A 27,698-nucleotide genomic window follows, 5' to 3' on the forward strand; every position below is an offset into this window, starting at 1 on the left:
ATTTTTTTAACAGGCAGAATGGACAGTGAGAGTGAGAGAGACAGGGAGAAAGGTCTTTCTTTACTGTTGGTTCACCCTCCAATGGCCGCTGTGGCCGGCACACCACACTGATCCAAAGGCAGGAGCCAGGTGCTTCTGGTCTCCCATGCAGGTGCAGGGCCTAAGCACTTGGGCCATCCTCCACTGCACTCCCGGGCCACAGCACAGAGCTGTCCTGAAAGAGGGGCAACCGGGACAGAATCCGGCGCCCCAACCAGGACTAGAACCCGAGGTGCCAGCGCCACAGGCGGAGGATTAGCCTATTGAGCCGCAGCACCGGCCCATAATGTGCTTTTGATCAACACTTAAGGAACAGGAATTATAATGGCCAAGATAAAAATAAATTTTCATATAAACTAAAGACGCTCCACACTGTGAAAATAGGCTAGTCTCTTTTCTAATTCCAATGAATGCTGTACACATTTAAAAGAGCACATCATCTATTTAAATAGTGAAAGTTTTTATTTCAAAATAAAAGCATCTGATGTTTAAAAAGTGCTTTATAAAATAAATGCAATAGAACTTCTCTAGGTATTACTGCACACCAGTGAACATAGTAAAAACAAACTATGTATTTCTGCAAATGTCTGAATAGTAGAAACAAATTTATCTGTGTTACTGAAGGTAGCGGAATATAGTATAAATAGAAACACTCGGCTTGACCTTTCGATCAAAATGTAGGTGATTGTGGATATGCAATAGAATCCTTCATTTTCTCAATCTCTTCATCTGTTTCTGGGCTGCTCATTGTAGATGCTTTAGCTTGGTTACTACTATCAGTATCTGTTTTAAATAGTTTGTTTTCTCTCTCCAACAGCCGTAATTTCTTCAGTTGCCATCCATCATCTGCATCTAAAGTTTTACGCTTACTCATTTGTGGTGTACTGACTGGACTAGTGTCAGGGGTGTCAGTGCATTCTACCATTAAGGTCAAGTTGTCTACCATATTGAGATCATGGTTGGTACTACAGCTACTTTTAGAAACATGTCTGTTTTTCAAAGAGATAACACATGAATGAAGAAATTCACAATCTGGAAAAAAGGTCCGTAAAGCTTGACAGAGAAAAATGTTCTCCTGAGGGTCTTTAGGGATATTCTTCTCTCCTAAATAAAACAAAATAACAGTTCAACATAATACTCATTCCTCAAAGCTTTTATAATTAGGTAATTGTTAAAAAGATCTGAACAATCACATCAAATTATCTAAAGTGAAAATTTCATACATTTTTCTAAATTCTAATTATATGCCACAGAAAATCAAAGTTACACTTTTTAATATCAACAATACAGCAGAGCTATATAGTAGCATGTTCACTGTTCAGTGGGATGTAACACTATTAATAAAATGACTACTTCTAAGTCCAAGATGGACAAATTCATCAGTTAGCCTATCTGTCCATAATTCAAACCATTGAGAAAAGTATAGACAGCAGTGATGTGTTAATTTTTTACTTACCTACTGCTTGAATCTGTGCCTGTTTCCTTTTTTTAATTTCTCGTTTTAATCTGTTTACATCTTCCAGTAGTTTCTCTACAGCTCGCTCACTATCTTCTACTTTTTTGCATATACTCTGCAAAACAGTGATTTAAGGGTATAGATAAAATTCCAAGTTCTGTATAAACAGTACCTATACTCACAAATAATATACAATCCTTGGTGGCATATAATGTCAAGTACTATTTGCCTTTTATATAAATTTTATTTTGTTATTTTCCAGAATGCTATACAGATATATCAACTTATTTATACATAGCTAGCTATACTATACCAATATTAACTTGATAATGCACAGAAATAAACTGAAATATTTAATTCACCTATTTAATTGAAAGACAAGTATCTTCATCTACTGCTTCACTCCCCAAATGCAATAGCTGGGACTGATCCAGGCTGAAGCCAGGAGCCTGGAACTCCATCTGGGTCCTCTTATGGGTAGCAGGGACCCAGTTACTCAAACCATCACCTGCTTCTTCACAGGGCATGCATTAGCAGGGAGCTGGAATGAGAAGCAGAACCAGATAGCTTGCATAGTGGTTAGGTGCTGGCATCCCATATCGGAGTGCTAGTTCAAGTCTTGGCTGCTCTGCTCCTGATCCAGCTTCCTGCTAATGTACCTGGGAAGACAGAGGTTGATGGCCCAACAAGAAGTTCCTGGCTCTTGGCTTTGTCCTGGCCCAGACCTGGTCATTACAGGCATTTGGGATGTGAACTAGAAGATAGAAGAGAGCTGACTCTCCTTTGAAATAAATAATTTAAAAAAGAGAAAAAAAAGTACACCTTAACCAGGGCACTCAAATAAGGGATGTATCTAAACCTCACCAAATGCCTGTCCCTTTAATTCACTTTGAAACAAAAAGAAGCCCTCAGATGCATGGTTACTGTACTCATTTGACGTTAAAGCTGACAAAATATGAAACAAAGATTGTATTTTATCATTGTGAAAGTATTTTAAGATTTTAATTTCTACAAGAAAAACTACTTTTGAAAAGCAAACTAGGGGCCAGTACTATGCCTTAGCAGGTAAAGCCACCACCTGCAGTGCCGGCATCCCATATGTGCGCAGGTTCAAGTCCTGGTTGTTCCACTTCTGATCCAGCTCTCTGCTATGGCCTGGGAAAGAAGTAGAGGATGGCCCAAGTCCTTGGGCTCCTGCACCCATGTGGGAGACCTGGAAGAAGCTCCTGGCTCCTGGCTTTGGATCGGCACAGCTCCAGCTGTTGTGGCCATTTGGGGAGTGAACCAGTGGATGGAAGACCTCCCTCTCTGCCTCTCCTTCTCTCACTATGTTAACTCTGACTTGGGAAGGGAGGGAGAGTATAAAAGCTGTGGTCTGAAGTGCCAGCATCCCCTGTGGGCGCCAGTTCAAGTCTCGGCTGCTCCACTTCCGATCCAGCTCTCTGGGAAAGCCATATAAGGTGGAAGACCTCTCTATATCTCTCTCGGCCCCTCCTTCTCTGTGTAACTCTGCCTTTCAAATAAATAAATCTTAAAAAAAAAAAAAGTATTAGTAATCCCATTTTGGGAATATCTTATTATAGTGAAAAAATTATTTAAGATGCTCCTTAGTATGAATATAGTATTAAGTTGGACATAACTAATTCCCAATTATTGGGTACTGGTTAAGTTGTCAGAGCCAGTTTTACTGGATACTTTTTAGAATGTCCAGTGGCTACTGAAATATGTAAGATAAGGAACCAACCTGAGTTTCTGTCAATGGATGAACACTTTTTGGATAAAGCAAATACAACATATACACACAGGGGAATACTATTCAGTTTTAAAGACTGAAATCCTACCATCTGCAATACCACTGATTAAGCTGGAAGATATGTTAAGCAAAAAACAAAAAAAGAGAATGACATATTACTACTCATGGGAAATTTTTTTTTTAATTAATTTGGAAGTCTGAGCTACGGAGAGAAAAGGAGGGGGAGATAGAAATAGATCCTCTATCTGCTGGTTCACTCCCCAGACAGCCACACCAGCCAGGCCTAAGACAGGCTGAAGCCAAGAGTCAGGAGCTTCATCCAGGTCTCTCACGAGGTTGGCAGAGGCCCAAGCACTTGGGCCATCTTCTACTGCATTTCCCAGGCCATTAGCAGGGAACTAGAATGGAAGTGGGGCAGCCAAGACACAAACCAGTGCCCACATGAGATGATGGGCTGCTTTACCTGCTAAGCCATAACATAGGCCCCACTCCTGAAATATTTTTTAAAAAATTGATCTCACAGAAATACAATGTAGAAAACTGGTTAACAGAGACTAAGGTGGTTTCAGGAGAGAGATGTTGATCAAAGGATATATAATTACAGAAAAAGAGGAATAAGTTCAGGAGATTATTGTACAGCATGGTAACTACAGTTAATGCCAATGTAATCTTCAAAAATGCAAGGAGTGGATATGAAGTGTTTGTACCACAAACAGGGTAACTACGTGAGGTAAGAGATGTGTTAATCAGCCTCATTTAACCCTTCCTATATATATATATACACACACATATATTAATATATGAGACATATATATATACATATCCCATCTTGTACACAATACATGCAATTTTTCTGTGGATTTCAAATTTTAAAAAAATGTTGCCATTAAAAATAAAGAAAATGTGGCAACATGAAAAATGTTTAACAAAAAAATCACAACAAATTTATGTTGTCATGACAGTCAACTATGTCAAAGTAGGACTACAACTAGGGGAAAACTACAGACTATGATAAAGTCAAAATAGTTATGTGAGAACAGTCAGATTTTGGGATCGCCACCATGTGGCTCAGCAGCTTAATCCACTGCTGGCAACACCAGCACTCCACAACACAGTGCTAGTTTAAATCTTGGCTGCGTTTTGGGTCCCTGCCACCCATGTGAGAGACTGGGATGGAGTTCCTGGCTCTGGCTTTGGCCTTGGCCTGGCCCTGGCCTGGCTGTTGCAGCCATCTGGGAAGTAAAAGAGCAGATGGAAGATCTCTCTCCCTCCCCCTTCACTGTTGCTTTGCCTTTCAAATAATTAGTTCATTTTTTTTTTTTTTTAATGATGAGAATCTGGGTATTTCTATTTTCTAAAATTCCTGTATTGTTTGCGTTTGAAAAAATACTGTGTAACACAGAAGTATGTAAAATGTATTGACACACACCCCCCCTTAGCATACTCTATTAATATAGTACAGTAGCTGGCCCTGAGACTCCTCAGATTTCCGACTAGAAGAAGTATAGTTGACTAACAGCCCCAGCTTTGTCATGACTGTGCTGCTTCTTTGGTCATGCTCCCTGGGCTGCTCCTAGCCAACGACCAAGCACAGTGTGTGGATCAGTGCAAGTCCATGCTCACAGTACAACTCTGGATCAACTTTGCTCAAGCAAAGATTCCCCATCAGCCTAGCTGAACTTTCTTAGAATGGCACTGCAGTCTGAGGCTCTTCCTAACTCTCCTATTCCAATCTTCATTCTCAGGCTAATATTGCAGTGTTAAAGCTCTTTGCCTGTTCTTACTCTCTTCTTTATCCTTCACAAGTCTGTTAAAGCTCTTGCACTTCAATCCCATCTTGATGTCTATTCAAAGGACCTCAAATGACACAGTGAGGCACAATGTTCCCTCTTTATTCTGTGAAAGGATTCTATTTCCCTGCCTATAAAAATATACATATAAAATCTAATGAAGATGTCAGGTTAGGAATCAGAGAAACATATTTTATGTTAACTTACCTTTAGTTCATCTTGTAATGAAGCATACATTTCGTTTATCTTATGTACCTCCTTTAAAGATCCATCATCTTTAAAAAATTGAGATCTGTAAAGCATTAGGTTCCTTAGGTAAATATACAGAACTCATTTTAGTAACAAGGCAGAAAACATTATTTATAGTCAAAGAGCAATGGGGGCCGGCGCTGCGGCTCACTAGGCTAATCCTCCGCCTTGCGGCGCCGGCACACCGGGTTCTAGTCCCGGTCGGGGCACCGATCCTGTCCCAGTTGCCCCTCTTCCAGGCCAGCTCTCTGCTGTGGCCAGGGAGTGCAGTGGAGGATGGCCCAAGTACTTGGGCCCTGCACCCCATGGGAGACCAGGATAAGCACCTGGCTCCTGCCATTGGATCAGCGCGGTGCGCCGGTCGCAGCGCGCCAACCGTGGCGGCCATTGGAGGGTGAACCAACGGCAAAAAGGAAGACCTTTCTCTCTGTCTCTCTCTCTCACTGTCCACTCTGCCTGTCAAAAAAACAAACAAACAAAAAAAGCAATGGAAAATTCTTTTCACTGAATTTATAGAGACCATAATTTTGTCTTCCTACTTGTATTTAGCAAAACCAACCAGAAAATCTACTTCATCTGTCTTGAGAGTAGCCAAACGTTTTAACTTTCTGAATACCATTGCTGGGTCATGAAAAAGGAAAAAAAAAAAAAAAAGATTAAGTAAAAACATAAAAACTCAAGGGAAAGAAAAAAGGTTTGTTTTGGCAATGGGGATAGGAGTCAATGTGAAAAATATTTTACTAAATTTAACTCACCCGTGATTGAAAGAGGCACCAACATTTATGATACATTAGGAAAAAGTGTGGTTTATAAGCACTCCAATTTTAGAGGTAAATATGAAAATTTTATCTTAAAAATCAATGAAATATTGTATTCAATTCCTACACTGCTTAAGCACTGTGGGGACATAAAAAGAATTAAAACCCAAATCCTTATCCACATCAAGTTTATGCTTTATTAGATATCCTTATTTCTGACATTAGTTAATGGCTACAGAAAAGTTTACCTCACTAGCCCACAGTATAAGAGAATCTTGGTTACTACCTGATTTTTTTTCCTTTAATGCCCAGTCTAAATTTGATATCTTTACTCTGAACTGCTACATTAGAAAATTCTAAGTTTAAGGCTAACTACTTTAAATTTGAGTAAACAGGCTAAAATCTGCAGATTTTTGGCATCAATTAGACAAGTACTAGAAGCATGGAGAAGACACTGGAAAGCAGTTAAGGGATCTTACCTGTGTGTTTTTACTGCTCTGCCAAAACCAGTGGACATGCAGGAACCCGATACAGTTTTATAACCCAGTTGTTCAGACATGCCCAGATTGGCAACCACTAAAGGTACCCTATGAAAAAGTCTGACAAAATAAAGTTTTAAAATATAACTTAAAGAAAAGATCAACATATTAGAGTGACTACTTTTACAAGAATAACCAAAAAACAAAACTAATGAAACAATCCCTTATTTATTACCTAAGATAGAATTTATTGACCTGAAGTAACTAGTGCAATGTGCTTAGTATAACTGTGCAAAAAAATATTTTGGGGTTGGTGCTACGGTGCAGTGGGTTATAGCCTGCCCATATGGGTGCCAGTTTGAGTCCTGGCTGCTCCATTACGATAAAGCTCCCTGCTAGTGTGCCTGGGAAAGCAGCAAAGGATGGCCCAAGTCCTTGGGCCCCTGCACCCACATGGGAAACCCGGAAGAAGCTCCTGCTCCTGGCTTTGGATCAGCTCAGTGGCCAATTGGGGAGTGAACTAGCAGATGGAAGACCTCTCCTTCTCTCTATGTCGCTACCTCTCTGTAACTCTTTCAAATAAATAAAATAAATCTTTAAAAAATGTATTTTAACTGATTAAGTACTTGCAAAAATAAGGCATTTTACATTAAGCATCCATAATCCACAACCCAAAATCTGAAACTTTCTGAATACCAACATGACTCCACAAACGGAAAACTTCACACGTGACCGCATGTGATGGGTTGTGGTCACAAGCACACTAAAAATACTTTATAAAATTACCTTCAGGCTATGTGTAGAAGGTATATGTGAAACAATGAATTTTGTGCTTAGACTTGGATCCTATCCTCAAGATGCTGCATTATATGTACAGTCAAATATTTCCAAGTCCCCATCTGTAATTCAAAATGCTCCTGGTCCCATGCATTTTGGAAAGGAATTCTCAACTTGTATTAATGTTGAGATTCATGCTATTATTCATGAACAGTGAAATATTAATTGGCACTCATAAGTTTAACTCTTATATTCAATGAAAAATACAGTTTATATAATCTAAGGAGAGTCTCATTTTGGTGGAACATCAAGAACTATCTTGATGATTTGCAGAGGTTACAGAAAAGCTGCTCAACTACCTAGGCTTAAGTTCTATATTATAGCCATATCAATCTGTATCTAATGTCCTAAACAGCACTCTGGCCTCAGAATCAGCCCTTAAAGCATTCGGATCCAGCTGAAAAGCCCATAAGAGGGGCCGGCGCCGTGGCTCAACAGGCTAATCCTCCGCCTTGCGGCGCCAGCACACCGGGTTCTAGTCCCAGTCAGGGCACCGGATTCTGTCCCGGTTGCCCCTCTTCCAGGCCAGCTATCTGCTGTGGCCCAGGAGTGCAGAGGAGGATGGCCCAAGTCCTTGGGCCCTGCACCCCATGGGAGACCAGGAGAAGCACCTGGCTCCTGCCTTTGGATCAGCGTGGTGTGCCGGCCACGGCGCCCATTGGAGGGTGAACCAACGGCAAAGGAAGACCTTTCTCTCTGTCTCTCTCTCTCACTGTCCACTCTGCCTGTCAAAAAAAAAAAAAAAAAAAAAAGCCCATAAGAGTATTTCAGGCATGGAAAGCCAAGACACTCTGGCAAGAAAAAAAAAAAAAAAAAACCTAAATGAAAGATCTCTGCCAGTGAGATCCCAGTGGAAAGAACAGGTCATCAAAGAAGGAGGTACCTTTCTCTGAAGGGAGCAGAGAACTTCCACTTTCACTATGACCTTGTCTAAATATGATCAGAGTCAATGAACTCAAAAGGCCTCCATAGCCTTGGCAACTCATGACAAGAGCCTAGGGTGATTACTGACACCATAAACAAGAGAGTCAATTGTTAAGTCAACAACAGGAGTCACTGTGCACTTGCTCCTCATGTGGGATCTCTGTCCTTAATGTGCTGTACATTGTGATTTAATGCTACAACTAGTACTCAAACAGTATTTTTCACTTTGTGTTTCTGTATGGGTGCAAACTGTTGAAATCTTTATTTAATATACACTAAATTGATCTTCTGTATATAAAGATAATTGAAAATGAATCTTGATGTGAATGGAAGGGGAGAGGGAGCGGGAGAGGGGAGTGTTGCGGGTGGGAGGGAAGTTATGGGGGGGGAAGCCATTGTAATCCATAAGCTGTACTTTGGAAATTTATATTCATTAAATAACAGTTAAAAAAATCTGTATCTAAAACAAACATTTCCCCCTTAAAAAGCAAATAACAGCAAATCTTCAGTATCAGAATATATTTTCCAATTTATAATTTTATTTAAAGATTTATAGGGCTGGCGCCACAGCTCACTAGGCTAATCCTCTGCCTACAGCACTGGCACCCTAGGTTCTAGTCCCGGTTGGGGCACTGGTTCTGTCCCGGATGCTCCTCTTCCAGTCCAGCTCTCTGCTGTGGCCCAGGAAGGCAGTGGAGGATGGCCCAAATGCTTGGGCCCTGCACCTGCATGGGAGACCAGGAGGAAGCACCTGGTTCCTGGCTTCGGATCAGCACAGCACGCCAGCCGTGGTGGCCACTTGGGGGGGGTGAACCAATGGAAAAAGGAAGACCTTTCTCTCAGTCTCTCTCTCTCTCACTGTCTAACTCTGCCTGTAAAAAAAAAAAAAAAAAAAAAAAAAAAGAGAGAGAGATTTACTTATTTATTTGAAAGGCAGAGCAAGAGAGATCTTTCATTCAGTGGTTTACTCCCCAAATAGCTCCAACAGCCAGGGCTAGACCAAGCCAAAGCCAGGAGCCAGGAACTCCATCCTGGGTTCCCACTTGGGTGGCAGAGACTGGAGTTCTAGGGTCATCCTCCACCACCTAATCAGGCACATTAGCTGGAAGTTGGATTGGAAGCAGAGCAGCCAGTACTCAAACACTCCAATAGGGGATGCCAGCATCACAAGTGATACCTTAACCAGCTGCACCACAACGTTGTAATAGGTCATAGGACCATTTATAACAGATGGCAAGATCTACATCGGAAGCTTTTTGTGATGATCTAATGCAATAGTGGATGGAGATACTTGGTAAGCTGAAAGAAGTACTATATAAATACATACCCTTTTTGAGGTTTATATAGTGCATGTTCCAGGCGATGAGTAGAGCAGCTCTCTGTTATTATACTTGGTGTTATTAACAGAAAAACAAGTTCAGGATTTGAGAGATGCTCTTGTAAGTTTTTGTGAAGCACTCTCTCTCTAAATGTCATAACCTGATCTGAATGACGACGGAATTTGTACCAACCTACGACATTCTGAAAGAAAATACAGGAAAAAAAAAATCAAATTTAAATAGTTGTAACTATTATTATTTATCTTATAATTAAGCAATAAAACTGATTAAAACGGCTTTCTTAATATTAAGATAGGTTTTGGGACTGTATAAACAAAGAACACACAGTCATACACTTTACTTTTTCAAAGTACGTAAACTTATAGTTCAGTTATTTTTATTTCATTTGTCTTCTTCCAATCTTAACATTGTCAAAATTTAAATTAAAAAATACCAATGCATTGATTCATTTAAAGTTCTATCAAAATACTATATGTTTTTAGAAGCCAAAAGTAACAGATAAAATAGCAGCAAAGAGAAAGTAAACTAGAGAAATACCTTTTTGACACTTGGTAGTATTTTCTTTAGTGCTTGCTCATTTATTTCACCTGAAGAATTATAAAAGCTGTAAGAGCCAAAATTAAAGAGATTTCAAATAGACTATAAATATGAATGATTTTATTAGCATCTTCGTTTAATGTACAGGAAGATAATCTTAATTATATTTTCACCAATAACAGAGCAGGTATCAAGTCCACAAAACATGATTTCAATATTTTTTTTAAAAAAAATTAGGTTTCAACAGCAATAATAAAAAACAAGCCTTAAGTGAACAGATATTTTGGTCACTATTATAATTTTCAAGGGCACAAAAGCCAGCAACATTAAGTAACATGAGGGTAATGACTGAGAATTTTTCATGAGCTTTTTTTAAAGAACATAGATCACTGCATTAAACCCTATCCTTATATTTTCTGATTCTTCACTGAACAATTATTGTTATTCAGGAAAATATCAAACTTGCACATTGTATTCCTAAAAGAATACTACCTTAATATTGTCAACACTAATCTTAAGCTTTCCTTCTTTTCCCCAAATTCAATGAATCATGGTTCCATTCTGTATATGTATTTGTGTACAAAATTGATAATATACAAAATTGATTGTTTTCAAGGCTAAATAGCAGGTTGACTTCACATTTGGTGGTCAGCTGTGTAGCCTAATTTTTCCTTTTATTTTAAGAAATTTAACTACATTCTATAAGCCCTGAGATATTAGATAACCTGCTAATGATTGTATACTTATAATTTATACTTCACTCGGTTGAACCCCACATATGTATTTAGATTTACAGGTGACTGCAATTAAAGCAATAAAGTTTACTACTTGTGTATTTAAGGCTACTAATAAGGACTTTAATAGTTGCATATTTTATACACTTCAACTTGCTATAAGCAACTCTTAAAATTATTTCTGTAATTTTGTCATCAGTAAGTGCATTTCATTTTGCTTACTTCTACATGGATAACCAGATTCACTGTTTACCTCTCCTGTAAAACAACTTTTATTTCCCCTAAACACAGGTGGTAGTTTTCCAACTAAATAGTTGCCAAAAGGAGTTAGCATTTGAACAGCACTTGATAATTGTAATGCCTATCAGAGAAACAGGCCCGTAACAGGCATTCAGCATATTTTTGTTTTGCATTGAATGAATGAATTACAAGGCAACTGTTTGAGTCATATACTGTTCATCATACCGGTAACTAAGTTTGCTTAACTAGGAAATTTGAGTCATCATATTTAATTTGTCCTTAATCTGACTTAATTTGAAATAATAAAAAAAGTTGCTTTACCAATTTTCAGAAAAAGTAAACGGGTTAATTATAGTTAGTACTGTAAAATTAGTTGATAGAAATAAAAGTAAAATTGCTTCTCACTAAATATTATGTACAACTAAGAGGCAAGAAATAAAAAAGGGATGTTAACAAATTGATATTATTTTCTCCACATTTATCTTTGTAGCTTTTTTGTTCATACATTTATCTCCGTTAAGTTCTCTAAATGAAAGAGAATTTCATTATCTGAATGGATTCTTCCATTTCCTTAGGTACATAGTGATGTTAGTGAAAAGCTGGTATAAATATAAGATTAGATGTTTAAGTCATGCTATAGTTCTGCATTTAGTTTTTACTAACATTTAATTTTCCCTATCTAATTGATACTGCATGGAATACGATATAATCTGCCAACATACTATGAGATTGCTTGCTTATAATATTCAGTTTTTGTTGATAGCTGAAACTTATTGCACACTTGTCACCTAGCATATTTGTAAGTAACTATTATGCATTTCAGAAAGGATACACTGACAGGTTCTTAAGTTAATGGTTTTTTAGCCCAACATTGTTAGTCAGTTACAGGACAACTGCAACGGCAAAAACATTGACAATGCAGTTCATGGTTCGATTCTCCCATCTCACAGTACAGGTTCCATCAGATGTAGTATCCCAAAACCATGAATTGGCAGTATGAAAGCCATATACACTCCTCTGGATCACTGCACGGGTCACAATGTATTTATAAGCTTTTCCCAACTTAACCAAGTATGTTAAGGATTCTTCCACTATGCCTGCAGTCCATTGATTGATGTTGTTCTGATTACAGTCCTCACCTCCTAACACTCCATCTACACACTCTTTGACAATATTGTGGGCTTCATCAGCATTGAAGCCAACCTCGTCACAGTGGCAGTGGTACTCCTTCATGGTGGTGCTGACTCTCCCAGGGGTCGGGGCCTTATTAGCATCTTAAACTTTTAATTTATTTAAGGCAGAATTACAGAAAGGAAGAGATGGAGAGAGAGATCTTCCATCCACTGACTCACTCCCCAAATGGCTACAACTGACAAGGCTATTCCAGGCCAAAGCCAGGAGCTCAGAGCTTCTTTCAGTCTCCCATTTAGTGCAAGGGCCCAAACACTTGGACCACCTGCTGCTTTCCCAGGCACCTTAGCAGGCAACTGTATCGGAAGTGGAACAGCTGGGTCTTGAACCAGGATGCCTATGGGATGCCAGTGTTGCAGGTGGAGGCTTTACCCACTATGCCACAGGGCTGGCCCCTTTTAATTCTAATGTAAACTACCCAACCACCGTTCACATCTAACTGCCTATCAGGTGAAGTCCTAAAATAAACAGTATAGGAAATTTTCAAATTAACAGGCTTAAAATTGGAGAAACATAAAGTCCATAAGCATTAAAAAGGAAAAGGAATGCAGAAATTACAAAAAATAGGGGCTGGTACTTGTGGTATAGATTAAACCTCAGCCTGCAGTGCCGGTATCCCATATGGGTGCCGGTTCCAGTCCTGGCTGCTCCACTTCTGATCTAGCTCCCTGCAGATAGCCTGAGAAAGCAGTGCAAGGTTGCCCAAGTCCCTGGGATCCTGCACCCAAGTGGGAGACCTGGAAGAAGTTACTAGCTCCCAGTTTCAGATTGGCCCAACTTCAGCCATTGTGGCTATTTGGGTACTGAATCAGTAGATGGAAGATCTCTCTCTCTCTCTCTCGCTCTCGCGGTAAATCTGCCTCTCAAATCTTTGGAAAAAAAATAAGTTTGTATATCATTTTTTAAACTAAAACAATAGTTATTCACTTAATGTGGGTATATTGGAAAATAAGATCATATAGTTGGTTCACAATTCATTCAGTTTATTTATTGTTAAAATATTCAGACATAATATGAGTAACAAAGCACAATAACAAAGGATCAGTTTATTCATTTCTTATTCCAAAAGCTATGGGTTTTAGTAGGTGGTTGGTTTGAGGGAGGGGGCAGAGAAGAGAATACATTTTGGTTTAGTTCAGTGGTCTTTGTTCTGTTGTTGGAAAGTCCAAGATAATTTTAAAAGACTCAACTGTTTGACTCCAGCTTTCTTTCCCTTCATATAACAGAGGTTGCAAAAATTTTTTTTCCTTTTAGCACTGAAATCAACTGTCTTTGATTTAGAAATGTTATGCAAAACACTATAAATAACAGCCATTATAGTTGGGCTTTTATTGGTAGTTCTATGCTGAACACTGAAAATATCTCGATACACAACTAAAAAGCATATCCTAATATGCAATTTGCTTCTTCTCTTTAACTTGTAAGAATGTACACTAAAAGTTTTGCTGGCACAGCAGACAAAAACAGTGTTCTACCTACCAAAGGTGGATATGTTGGAACATAGCCTTCTATTTTACCTATTTATCAACTCTGTATATAAGAGTTTATTCCTGCATTTCTCTAGAAAGGTCCATTTCTGAGCTCCTCAAACTGGGGCATAGGGCAGTAAACCAGGGAGTATAATAAACTACATGGTAACAGTGTAGGGAACACTGGTTTCATGTCTAGTTTCTAAGGAAAGGATGAGGGGCTGGCATTTTTATACAGAAACAGATATAAGAATTCATGTTAAACTGCATAGTCTTTTTAAAAAGTGATTTAAAGTTCTACATTTCAATAGGCTGTTTCTCAAGTACTTCCTGTAGACTCTTAGGGTAAGCAATGGTTGTATTTCAGTGAAAAGTTTGAGAAGCAATATAATTGGTAAAGAGTTAGCAAATTTTCCTATAAAGAGTCACATGGTAAATATTTTAAGCTTTGCAACCACACCTGGCTTCTACTGAATATTCTTCCTCTTTTTTTTGAAACAACACTTTAATTAAAAATTAGGGCCAGTATTATGATAAAGCAAGTGAAGCTGTCACTTGCAACACTGGCATCCTAGATCAGAGGCTGGTTTGAGTCCTGTCTGTTCTGCTTTCTATCTAGCTTCCTGCTAATGTGTCTGAGAAGGCAACAGAAGATGGTCTCATGAGGTTTTGACCCTGTCACACATGAGGGAGACTGGGATGGAGTTCCTGGCTCCTGGCTTCAGCATGGCCCAGAACTGCTGTTATTTAGGGAATAAACCAGTGGATGGAAGATATCTCTGCCACCCCACCTCTCCCTCTCTTTCAAATAAGTAAAAAACAATCTTAATTAAAAAAAAAAAAAAGCAAAAGCTATACTATGTTAAGGTCACATGCATTTGCTTTGTGAAAATTTAATTATTTGTGCACATCTCTATGTATGTTATACCTCAATGAGTAGTTTAAAAAAAATGTACTAGAGTTAGCCATGACTTGATGGGTGAGAAGGAAAAACAATCGACAAGGTAAACTGGCACCTGAGAGAGGCAGTGGAGTCTTGCCATAAGCAAGCAATGTAACACAAAGAACTATAGACACACTTGACAATACCATGTGAGAGACTTTTCAGGTATTTAAAAATACTCCTTCCATTTTAATCAAAAACTGTATGTATAATTGGTAACTAGGACACTTAGTTTTAAAAACTATTTCACTTGCAGAGGTTAACTTTCACAGTGGATCATTTTTTTTTTAACTAATACTCTACTCACCCAAAAAGCTGATAGCATGGTATGTATTTCTGAATGTCTAGGAAAAAAAGGATTTTGAGTTATTACCAATGATTCAATAATTATTTGAAAAACACATATAAAGCATTTACTTCATTACAGAAAGGATTTTACCACTGATTTTCCATCTACTCACAACAAACCTGAGACATAGACGCTATCATTCTGTTTTCAGTGAAAGGTTATGCTCAAAATTTACCTGATGAAAACATATTAAAGGTTTTTTTTTTTTTTTCCAAGTATTTGTTTCATAAAAACTTGGTCAGAGGCTGGCGCTGTGTCATAGCAAATAAAGCCACCTACTACAGTGCTGGAATCCCATATTGGATGCTCCACTTACAATCCAGCTCTCTGCTATAGCCTGGGAAAGCAGTAGAAGATGGCCCAAGTCCTTGGGTCCCTACCCCAAGTGGGAGACCCCAAAGAAGCTCCTGGCTCCTGGCTTTGGTTCAGCCCAGCTCCGGCCATTGCAGCCATCTGAGGAGTGAACCAGCAGATAAAAGACCTCTCCCTCTCCCTCTGCCTCTCTGTAGCACTGCTTTTCAAATAAATAAAGCTTTCTTAAAAAAAAAAAAAAAGTTTGGTATTAATTATAGCCTAAAGAAAACGAACCCAGGCTGGCATTGTGGCGTGGTGGGTTAAGATGTTGTCTGTGATACTGGCATCCCACATGGGTGTTGGTTCGAGTCTTGGCTGCTCTACTTCCCATCCAGTTCTCTGTTAATAGCCTGGGAAAGGCAGTAGAAGATGGCCCAAGTGTCTGGACTCCGTGGGAGATTTGGATGAAGCTCCTGGCTTCCATCTTGCATGGCTGTAACAGCCATCTGGGTAGTGGGCCAGCAGATGGAATGTCTCTCTCTCTCTTTCAAATAAATAAATAAATCTTTAAAAAGAAAGAAAGAAACCAAACCCCAATGTCTTTTAAGAGGTGGAGTTTTATTCTCCAATCATAACAGTATTTCAGCCAGGTAAGAACAATGATCATTCTCAGTATATATTTTGCTAGCAAAGTTATCTGTCACTCTTAGATTTTAAATCCCTGTCTGAAAAAAAGCAGTACACAGAAACACTTTATAATTGATCAACAGTGAAATATACTCTAGTGTACAGATAAGGAAAATATAAAAATGATGAAAATCTCATTAGCCAAAGAAATGAATTTGTTAATCTTGGATTTTGTTAGCTATCTGTGTTAAAGTAATATAACATTTTAAAATAATTTTACAAAATACCCTAACCTTAACTAGCATAATGTGGTTATTAATTAAATGCCTCAAGATATGTTAGCTGCTTTGGGCAGCACGTTAACTCCAATTAGGATAAAAAAATGCATTAAACATTTGCTTTTAAAGCTCAAGTGTCTAAACAGAAAAGACAAAGATTGAATAATATCTAGTGTTGGTGTAAGTATAGAAACCCATGTGCTTCTGTTTGCAAATACCATGAAGGAGGTCAAAATACCTTAACTTCTCCAGGAGGACAATCAGCTAGATTACCTCTAGGAATCTGACTTTCAGATACATATAATCAAACATACAAAGATCCATGTTCTAAAATGTTCACTGTAATACTGTTTGTGTTACCAAAAAGAGTCATTCATGTTGGTTTAAAAAGTTATGGTGGGGGGCCGGTGCTGTGGCATAGTAGGCTAGGCCTCCACCTGTGGCTATGGCATCCCACATGGATGTCCCAGCCCCTCCTCTTCCGATCCAGCTCCCTGAAATGCATCTGGGAAAGAAGTAGAAGTTGGTCCAAGTGCTTGGGCCCTTGCACCTACAGGGAAGACCTGAAGGAAGCTCCTAGCTCCTGGCTTCAGATTGGCCCAAGTCCAGCCACTGTGGATATTTGGGGAGTGAACCAAAAGAAGACCTTTCTCTCTGTCTCTCCCTCTCTCTGTAACTCTATACCTCTCAAAAAAAAAAAAAAAAAAAGTCTTAAAAATAAAAGTTATGGTAGATCCAGTATTATGGCTCAGGGGTTAAGCTGTAGCTTGCCACATGAGTATCCTGTATTAGAGTGCCAATTCAAGTCCCAGCTTCTCCACTTCCAATCAAGCTTCCTAATAATGGGTCTGGGAAACCAGTGGAAGATGGCCCAACTACTTGAGCTCCTGCTATCCTTGTGAGAGAACAGAATGGAGTTCCTGCTCCTAGCTTCAGCCTGGCCCAAACCTGGCTGTTGTGGGTATATGGGGAATGAACCAGCAGATGGAAGCTCTCTCCCTGTCGCTCTGCCTTTCAAATAACTTTAAAATAAACTTTTTTTTTAAATGGTTTTGAGTAAAAACGGTTTTATCTTTCTGGAAAGCAATTTGTTAATGCAAATCAAAACCTTAAAAATGTCCAGACCCTGTGACAATAGTAATACTACATAGTAATATTATATCCAGTAATCTATAATAAAGAAAGCCAAAAGATGTATGTATAGGATATTTGCTTTAGTATAATTTACAGCAAAGAACCAGCCACCCTCTTGGCTGCTTCAGCAGGAGGTTTTGGACTTAAATAAATCTTGGTTTTCTCTCAAAAAAAACCTGGAAGTAGCTGATTATAATTTAAATGACTATTTAAATCACAGAAAGACAGTAAAAGCAGAATACACAGTTACCAAAAACATTTTATTGATGATACTGTAGGGAATTATTTAATCGAGAATATGATCAAGACATAACATGTCAGGATACTAAACTTTTTGTGGAGCACACTACTGGTTTAATTTTAAAAAAGACATGTGCCTAAAATAAAATATATTAGGGGGCCAGTGCTGTTGTGATGAAGTGCTGGCATCTCATATGGGCGCTGGTTTGCATTGTGGCTGCTCCACTTCTGATCCAGCTCTCTGCTATGGATTAGAAAAGGAGTGCAAGATGGCCCAAGTCCTTGGGATCCTGCACCCAAGTGGGAGACCTGGAAGAAGCTCCTGGCTCCTGGCTTTGGAATGGTACAGCTCCGGCCGATGCAGTCATCTGGGGAGTAAACCAGATGAAAGACCTCTCTCTATCTCTGCCTCTCTGTAACTCTGTCTTTCAAATAAATAAATAAATCTTGAAAAAAAATATGCATATATATACATAATAAGGTAGTCAGAAAATTCCCTGTGTTATTTTTTTTTAATTTGTAAAACTTTTATTTTTTTATTTATTTGAGAGGCAGAGAGGGACAGAGTAAGTGCTCCCATCTACTGGCTCACTCCCCAAAGGCCCAAAATAGACAGGGCTTTGCTGGCAATTCAATCCAGGCATTCCATGTGGGTGGAAGCAACCAAATTACTTAAACCAGTATGCCTGCTTCCCATCTGTATTACCAGGAAGCTGGAGTCAGAAGCTGTAGCCAGAAACTGAACACAAGTACTCCAATATGAGATACAGGCATCTTAACTGCTAGACCAAACAACTGTCCTGCTAGGTATTTTAAAACTCCCTCCATCCCCTCTTTTGTTTTGGAAGAACAGCTGCCACTGGCTGTAAGTGCTTCACAACTTACTTCTCAAAAGCTCACCATCTAGTCTTTCCCCCCACTGAATTCCAGAAATCACAAAAGATTTTTAGTAATCTAACCATCTAACCATTGTTTTTTCAGTTCTCAACCCCATATTTTTCTGTGGCAACTTAACATTTCTGTGTACACTACTTGTATTTTTCCTTGGTCTTCCTTTTGCTGGCCCATCTTCCTGCCACCTACACAGCAGGAATGGTTTGTTTCTCGCTTTAGGCCAACTGATGATCACAATTTTAATTGGAAAAGAAGTACAGTATATTTAAATTCTGCTCTTAAAAAGCATGTGTATATATAAAGCATATTATATATATTTCAAACAGTAATTTAGATTGAACTCTTTTAGTACAGAGTATCAAAAATAGAAGACACAGAAGTAAATGACTCACCAATTGTATAAACAACCTCCACATCATCCATTTGGGAATCAGTAATGCTATTTTTGGCTTCACCTTTCACTTCCCCAATGAGAAAACCTTCCTATGAAGATAAGAATAGAAAGTATAAAAGTTATGGAATAAACCATCGCTTCTCTGGCTTTTGGCTAAGATTAAGTGTAGAATATGGAATAAACCAACAGAATTACTGTTCAGTCACCAAGTGATATTTTCTGAATATTTTACAATGTATGAGAGCACTACAAGAAGTTCATGGAAAACATGTAAAATCTATGCAAAAATTTCAAAATTTCTTTTGCAGGACCTGTGTTGTGGCACAGTGGATTAAGCACTGTGGCACTGGCATCTCTTATGGGCACAGGCTCCTGTCCCAGCTGCTTCACCTCCAAACCAGCTCCCTGCTAATGCGCCTAGGAAAGCTGTAAAAAAATGACTCAAGTGCTTGGGCCACTGCCACCCACATGGGAAGCCCAGATGGAGTTCCTGGCTTCTGGCTTCAGCCTTGCACAACCCTGGCCACTGTGGCCTTTGGGAAGTGAACCAGCAGACTGAAGATCTCTGTCTCTCCCTCTGCCTTTCAAATAAATATATAAACCTTTAAATATATATATGTATATATATATATATATATATATATATATATATATATGTAGGTAGGTAGATAGACATAATATTGCCGCAAAAGACACCTCTTTTAATTTTACACTTCCATGAACTTTTATAAGCCCCACTATATTCAAGTGCGTGTGTGTATACAAAGATCTGAGGTGCTTTCTGTTTACTTGGAGAACACAAATAGTTATAACAGACTGTGCATACCACCGTAGTTTTAGGCAGGGGAAGGAGACTGAAATGGCCTCAAATAATTGGAGAAGGCACCATGGAGGTGACAAAAATGGATCTGACTTTAAAGTGCTGGGCAGTATTTGTGCAGGCAGCACTAGTAGTACTTGGCATACCTTAAAGCCTAAGATACTCTTTAAAGCCATGAAATAAGCACATAATTGAGGAGCAAGTATAGCAGCTGGCACTGGAACAGAAAGCCCCTATCTTTGAAGGAGACAGACAGGACATAGCCAATTATGGAACATCCAGGGTCTGGACTTAACCGCACCTGCTTCTGGAAGTCTGGACGTTTCTCAGCTATATGACACAATGATTGGTATTTCCAAATTTAAATTGGTGTAAAATATGAAACATTGGGCAAAGATGAAACAATGAAGAGTCAGGATTCAATTTCAGAATCTGCTTTCTTAACGTGCTGCTATGTGCTCCAAATCTTATAAAAACCCAGGCCACAATAGTGGTTATTTCTTTGCATTCTAGAAAATTCAATGATTCCTGTAGGTAAGCTTAACAGTATGTTTGACAATGAAGATTTTATCTGCTTTATAATTAACTAATGCCTTGCTGGAATCAAATGGGGAGGAGGAACCCAGAACTACAGTCCAGTGTTGATTCTGATGCTTCCAAGGTCAGAAACTGGGGAAGGAAGCAGGGGATGTGCAAGTGCAGCCATTCAGAAAACAACCATTTTAAAGACTTTCACCAAAAGATCTGAGAAACCAACCCTAAGGTAAGGAACTTTCCAAAGGCTAATCCTTTAAGCTACAGAGGGTGTAAGGACTGGTTGTTTATATTTACACTAAAGACTGACTGAAATAATTTCCACAACTACACAAGTATTTTACACTACATCTGCTTTTCACTAGGTGCTAATTTGAAATTGTATACATAAAACAACCTAAGGCCAACTTTTATTAGGATTGTATTAAACGGCATTTTGGCGTTAAGGCAGAGCTCATATTTTAAAGTGAAGGGCACAACCTCTTGCATAAATGACTGTTCAAATGGTATTGTGTAGACTGTATTATACAGTGGGGAGGAAGGGGAACTTGAGGTGCGTGTAATTTCCTTCAAGTTTTACTAAGCACTTACTACGTGATGCTTCCGAAATTCAGTTTTACATAATGTGTGTTTCCATTTCATAAAGTTTTAGAAAGCAGGCGCTGAATTTAAAAAAAAAAAAAACTAGTCCACGTCTGATCGTCACCCAGAGATTCTGAACCTAGACCAGAATGTAAACACCTAACTTTTCAGGGGTAAACTGAAGGTTTAAATTATAACTTGAAAAGTAGCAGAACAGACACTAGCCGGGGCCTTACACTCTCAACAACTCGGACAACACCACAAACAGCATGAGGGAGGCGATACACCCAACTAAGCCCTTTCCTCCGCTAAGGACCGGCGACGACGAGCCGGTGGGGGGGGGGGGGGCGGCGGGTGTAGCCCCCTCCCACGGTCCACCGGCGCGCACCAGCGGAGGAGCCCGGCTGTGCGCACGCAAGCGCGGCCCTCAGGGCGGCGAGAGGTCAGCGGCCACCGCCCGCGGGCGCGGGACGACGCGCCGGGACTCTTCCTCCTTTCCCGCCCAAGTTGGACCAGAAAAAGAAAAACGGGGCGGTGATGAAGGAGCGGCTCGGGCGTGTGGAGCACTCGGGCCGGGGAACGGAAGCGAGCAGGTCAGAAGGGGAACGCCAGCGTCGGAGAAGACTTGGTGGGCGGGAGGCACCTCAAGGACCGCGACGGGAGGAAGGCGGCGCGGCGGCGGCGGGGGAGCCGGCGGGCGGGGTGGGGGCCGCGCGCGGGGCTCTCCCTCGGCGACGCCGACGCGAGCCTCCCGGCCCCTCGGCTCACCGTGTCCGAGTCCGTGCTGAGGTGCTGGAAGGTCAGCGCTCCGAGCACAAAGCCCGAGAGCACCGCCTGCGTGCTCTCGCCCTCCATGCCGCCGCCTCCGCCGCGGCTCAGCACGGGAGCGCGGGCGCCTGACGCGCGGGGCCCGGATCCTGACGGCGACGCGACGCGCCAGGTGGGCGGGGCCAGCGAGAAGGCGGGACCTGCGTCGGCTCCCGGGCCGCGGCCGCGGGGCGCGAGCGCCCCCTGTGGGGCAGCCCGCGGCCAGGCGGCGGTGCGCGAGCTCGGGCCTCGGCGGGCGCGCGGGGACCTGCGCCTCACCGGACGCTCTGTGTGGGCGCCGCTGCCGAGGGCCACGGGCCTGCACGGGGGTTTCGTGGGCGGTTGCTGCTGAGCGGCCCGTGGCGTCTGGGCAGAACTATGAGAATAAACGCTGTTGACGTGGTCGTTTACGAACAGTGGTTACCAGGATAAAAGAGCTGCCTGCGACGCTGCACAACGGTTATGCCGCTTGCTCGGTTTTCAGCGTAGGTTACTCTGCTTCTCCCTGTCGGGGACTTTTAGGATATTGTTTGTTGCGGAAGTGTCCAGGCCTGCCTGTGTGTGTGGGTGTGAGTGTGTGAGTATGCGGTATGTTTGCGTTTCTTGTTTGCTTGCCTTTGGAAGATTAAGGACAATGTAATTTAAAGCGTACAAGAATTCCTAATGTGATAGTTTAATGATAGGTATGATCATGTTGTGCTGGGTCATTTCAGATAAATGATAAGATGGGCAGGACAACCAGGACGAATGTATTTTCAACAAACGTGCACATACAGAGATAAATAAAGCAGTGTTTCCTATTTAACTGGAAGTCTTATATGTAAGAACACGAATTGATTTAGTATTGCCCATTTCTGGTTTTGTTGTGCAGCAGCCGTGTTTGGATGGTTGACACACTGAAAAATACATGAATATATAAGTAATGTATTTGTTCCCTAAAGTTTTGCATCATTTTAGCGAATCACTGTTAACATAAAATATTTTCATAAAATTAGTGTTTTATGGGTTTTAATGTTCTAAAGGATTAAAAAAATTAACTCTATTCCAAAGATGTGAAATAAACCCTGACATATATGATCAAATGATTTTTGGCAAGAGTGCCAAGACCGTTTAATTAGGAAAGAACAGTCTTTTCAATAATGGACAAAAGAATGAAGCTGGTCCCTTACCTTACATCATAAATATTAGGTCAAAATTTACCAGTGGAAACTATTAAGCCCTTAGAAAAAGGAGAAATTTTTTGTGACATTGGATTTGGCAAAGAATAATTAATTTATTGGATATTATACCAAAAGCACAAATAGCAAAAGAAAAAGATAAATAACCCCTTGTTAAATTTTAAACTTTTGTACGCTATAAACAGAATGAAAAGGCAACCCACAGATGGCAGAAAATATTTGCAAATCACATATCTAATAAGGGATTAATGTGCAGATAATATGTAAAGAATCCTTCTGACTAAACAAACAAAAAAAAACCAAACTACCCAATTAAAAATTGGACAAAAGACTTGAATAGGCATTTCTCCAAAGAAGATACACAGTATAGACAACATCATTTATAATTAGGGAAATGCAAACCAAAACCATGGTGAGATATCACTTTCAGGATCCAGCTTAACATAACTCTGGCTATATTGGTCATGACCAACCACAATCTTGTCTGCTAAGTGACACTCACACTCAATCTGTAGGATTAATAACCATTTCCTGCTGGGCATTGATGCCTGGAGTATCTCTTTTTAAAAAATTCTTTATGTGTTTAGGAGGTAGAGGAAACAGCGAGACCTCCCAACTGTTGGTTCACTTCCCAAATGGTCTGTAGCAGCTGGGGCTGGGCCAAGCTGAAGGCAGGAACTCAAAACTCAGTCTGGGTCTTCCACATGTGTGACAGGGACCCACATACTTGAGGTATCATGTGCTGCTTCCCAGGGTGAGTATTATCAGAAAGTTAGATAGGAGGTAGAGCCAGGACTCAAACCTAGGCACTCAATGTAGATGCAGAGCTCACAAGTGATGGCTTAACCACCCTGCACCAAATGCTTGCTCCCTAGAATGTCCCTTAACTGAGAAAGTGATTCTGTTTATATTATCATGGAAACCTCTTCCTACTGCCTTGGATAATGGGATTCCTACATCTGGAAGGATGTGAAAGGGTGATAGCTACCATCACAGAAAGACATAAGGATATGTCTTGGAGCCAATGTTGTGGCGTAGCAGGTAAAGCCGCTGCCTGCCATGGGTGCCAATTTGTGTCCCAGCTATTCCATTTACAATTCATCTTCCTGCTAATGGTCTGGGAAAAGCAGCAGAAGATGGCCTAAATACTTGGGCCCCTGCCATCCTTTTGGGAGACCCGGATGAAGCTCTTGGCTCCCAGCTTTGGCCTGGCCCAGACCCGGTTGTTTCAGCCACTTTGGAAATGAACCAGCATATGGAAGACCTCTCTCTGTTGCTCTTTATCTCTGTAACTCTGACTTTCAAATAAATTAATTAATTAAAAAAATACATCTCATGGGTAAAACATACACATAAATGTAAAAGAGAAAAGAATTGTAGCAGTCAGTTTTTCATCACTATAATGAAATAGCTGAAGCAGGCTAACTTTATAAAGAACAGTCTTATTTTGGTAACAGTTTTGGAAGCTGACAGTCCAAACTTCACTCACAGGCTTTTTTGAGGGACAGCAGGAACACATCTCAAGAACAAGCCAGAAGGGGACTCTGGCTTTTATGACAACTTGCTTCTGTAAGAACTCATCTCAGGAGACCAATATTCCCTCCCAAGGACAGTGCTCCCAGTAACCCCGGGAACTCTCACTAGATCCCACCTCTTAAAGTTTCTGTCAGTTCCTACAGAGCAACACTGAGGACCACGCAAACAACACATGAATCCTTGGGGGACAGAACACATCCAACTTTGTTAAGAAAGATACTTTATCATTACAGGAAACTAACAAACCAGAGATAATTAATAAGAGATGGAATGGATCAAACAAACCAGTCAGAAAACTTAACAAAATGGTAGGATTAAATTCTAACCTATCAATAATAACCTTGAATGTAAATGGATTAAATACTCCAATCACAAGATACAGACTGGGAGGCCAGTGTTGACGTGAAGTGGGTTAAGCTGCTGGCTAGAATGTCGACATCCCATCTCAGAGCAACGGTTTGAGTCCTGGCTGCTCTGCTTCAGATCCAACTCCCTGCCAATGTTCCTGGGAAAGCAATGGAAGATGACCCAAGTACTTGGGTCCCTGCAACCCACATGAGAGACCCAGATGAAGTTCCAGACTCCTGGCTTTGGCCTGGCCCAGCCCTAGCCACTGCACCCATTTGGAGAGTCAACCAGCAAATGGAAAACCAATCTCTCTCGCTCGCTCACTCGCTCGCTCCATCTCTAGCTTTCAAATAAATAAGATAAATCTTTAAAAAAGAATACTAAAAATATGTATAGACAAGCCAAATGGATTAAAAAGCACAACAAAAGGAGAAAACTACAGACTAATATCCCTCCCTGATGAATACAGATACAAACATTTTCAACAAAATTCAGGAAACCAGATCCAACAGCAAATCAAAAAGATCTTTGGAGAAGGGGTGGTGTTTAGTCTAAAGATGAAGATGCTGGTTGAGACACTCATATCCCACATTGGAGTATCTTGGTTTCATATCCAGCTCCAACTCTCCAACTCCTGACCCCAGCTTTCTGCTAATGCAGACCTTGGGTGATGGCTCAAGTCATTGGGTCCTGCAACTCATGTGGGAGACCTGAACTGTGTTCCTGGTTCCTGATGTTAGCTTGGCCCACACTTGTCCACTGTTGGCATTTGAAGGGTGAATCAACAGATGGGAGCTCTCTGTCTGTCTGCCTGTTTCTCTTTCTGCCTCTTAAATAAGTTGTTTTTAGAAAATTTTGGAGGTCTGGCGTTGTGGCACAGTGGGTTAAGCTGCATGGCATCCCATAAGAGCACTGGTTCAAGTCCCAACTGCCGCACTTCTGATTCAGCTCCCTGCTAATGTGGCTGGGAAAGCAGCAGAAGTAGCCCAAGAATTTGGGCCCCTGCCACCCACATGGGAGATCCAGATGGAGTTCCAGGCTCTTGGCCTTGCCCTGGCCCAGCCTCTGGCATTGTGGCCATTTGGGAAGTGAACCAGCAGATAGAAGCACTCTCTCTATCTCTCCCTCTTGCTCTCTCTGTGTGTGTCTTGTCTCTTTCTTTCTCTGCAACTCTTGCTTTCAAATAAATAAAATAAATATTTTTTAAAAACCTCTGATATAACTGTTTATAAAATTATACACACAGAGATGATTTTACCTGACATCCCAGGGATATTTTAAAACTTTCCACTGTGATGATACTGAAATTTGTTGTTACGTCGCTATCTGCTAAATTCTTGAAGGTCTAAGGCCACTGAGACTGCACCTCTACCTAGTGACCCCCAGGGGGCAGTGTGATAGCAGCAGTGAAAGAAAGGCTTTTGATAGAGATTATGTAAAAATAGTTAAGAGGATTTAATCTCCTACAAAGTATCAAAAATAGTCTACTTGGAAAAATCCAATGTGATTGATTCACATTGACTATAAATGGTGTAGCCTAGCCTATCTTGGGTAAGAATCATTGGCTTTAAAAGTACGGCCTTGCACGTCCACACAGATAGAAAGTATATAACTGATAAAATAGGTAAAATAACTGCAGAAATAGCAGTGCCAATTAATGAATTAAGAATCCCTGGGCTGGCATTGTGGCATAGTGGGTAAAGCCAACGCCTGTGATGCTGGCCTGTGATGCTGGCATCCCATATGAGAAAGGAAGGGAGAGAGAGAGAGAGAGAGGTCTTCCATCCACTGGCTCACTCCCCAAATGGCCATAGCAGCCAGGGCTGGGCCAAGCTAAAGTGAGGAGCCAGAACTTCTTCCAGGCCTTCCATGTGGGGGCAGGGGTCCAAGCACTTGGGCCACCTTCCACTGCTTTGCCAGGTACATTATCAGGGAGCACCCAGGACTCAAAAAGGCACGCATATGGGAGGGCAGTGCTGTGGGCAGTGGCTTATCCTCCAGTGTAGGTGTTTTAACTCAGCATGCAGCAAGTGAATCTCATTAATATTCTCATGCATGGAGTTTTCTCTCATACATATGAGGCCTTCTCTTTTTTTTTTTTTTTTTTTTTTTTTGACAGGCAGAGTGGACAGTGAGAGAGAGACAGAGAGAAAGGTCTTCCTTTGCCGTTGGTTCACCCTCCAATGGCCGCTGCGGCCGGCTCATCGTGCTGACCCGAAGCCAGGAGCTTCTCCTGGTCTCCCATGCGGGTGCAGGGCCCAAGCAATTGGGCCATCCTCCACTGCCTTCCCGGGCCACAGCAGAGAGCTGGACTGGAAGAGGAGCAACTGGAATAGAATCCGGCGCCCCAACCGGGACTAGAACCCGGTGTAGCGGCGCCGCAAGGTGGAGGATTAGCCTGGTAAGCCACGGCGCCGGCCAATATGAGGCCTTCATTAGTGAGCATAAGTACCTTTCATAGAGGCCATAATTGATGGGGCCTGATGTGGACTAACCTGCCTGAAACCTTCTCCAGGTCAGATTTGAATTCCGCAACTCCCAAAGCTCTGTCCATTTCTTTCCAAATTTGTTGTGTCACACCTAATTTTATTCTAATCAGTGGTCACTCAACTAGAGATTAAAACTTCTTCTGTGTGAAATCCAAGTGGGATTTCATTTACTTTTATACCTATTTAAATCATTGGCATCATCATTGAGAATGAGTTATCTTTTTGTAAAGATACTCCCTTCATTCTTGTTGAATGAGAAATTTTGTTTCTAAATCTCTGCTGGTATAAATGTAGGATAATGTCCTTGGAGTAGAATTGCTTTGTCAGAGTGTGAACATTTTTAATCATAAACTCTTTTTAAGTGTTGCAGTAAAATAACATGAAATTAAAAACATATGGAGTGGGCATTGTGATACAGATGGTTAATCTACCACTAGGATACCCACATCCCATAT

General features: G+C 40.7%; 2 protein-coding genes across 2 annotated transcripts; both read right to left on the minus strand.

Annotated features, from left to right (window-relative positions):
* Positions 1 to 504: 504 nt before the first annotated feature.
* ABRAXAS1 (abraxas 1, BRCA1 A complex subunit) lies at positions 505 to 21,778 on the minus strand. Its single transcript, XM_062199176.1, has 9 exons — positions 21,654 to 21,778; positions 18,948 to 19,038; positions 15,047 to 15,083; positions 10,163 to 10,229; positions 9,613 to 9,806; positions 6,525 to 6,644; positions 5,246 to 5,330; positions 1,496 to 1,610; positions 505 to 1,143 (listed from the first exon to the last, which is right to left on the minus strand). Exons 1-9 carry the CDS (start codon positions 21,738 to 21,740, stop codon positions 710 to 712), a joined length of 1,230 nt encoding a protein of 409 aa, XP_062055160.1. The 5' UTR covers positions 21,741 to 21,778; the 3' UTR covers positions 505 to 709.
* Positions 11,990 to 12,371, minus strand: LOC133765632 (dynein light chain Tctex-type 3-like). The gene has a single exon (XM_062199175.1). It carries the CDS (start codon positions 12,367 to 12,369, stop codon positions 12,019 to 12,021), a length of 351 nt encoding a protein of 116 aa, XP_062055159.1. The 5' UTR covers positions 12,370 to 12,371; the 3' UTR covers positions 11,990 to 12,018.
* Positions 21,779 to 27,698: the final 5,920 nt, after the last annotated feature.

Source organism: Lepus europaeus, chromosome 8, assembly GCF_033115175.1.
Source record: "Lepus europaeus isolate LE1 chromosome 8, mLepTim1.pri, whole genome shotgun sequence".
NCBI lineage: Eukaryota > Metazoa > Chordata > Mammalia > Lagomorpha > Leporidae > Lepus > Lepus europaeus.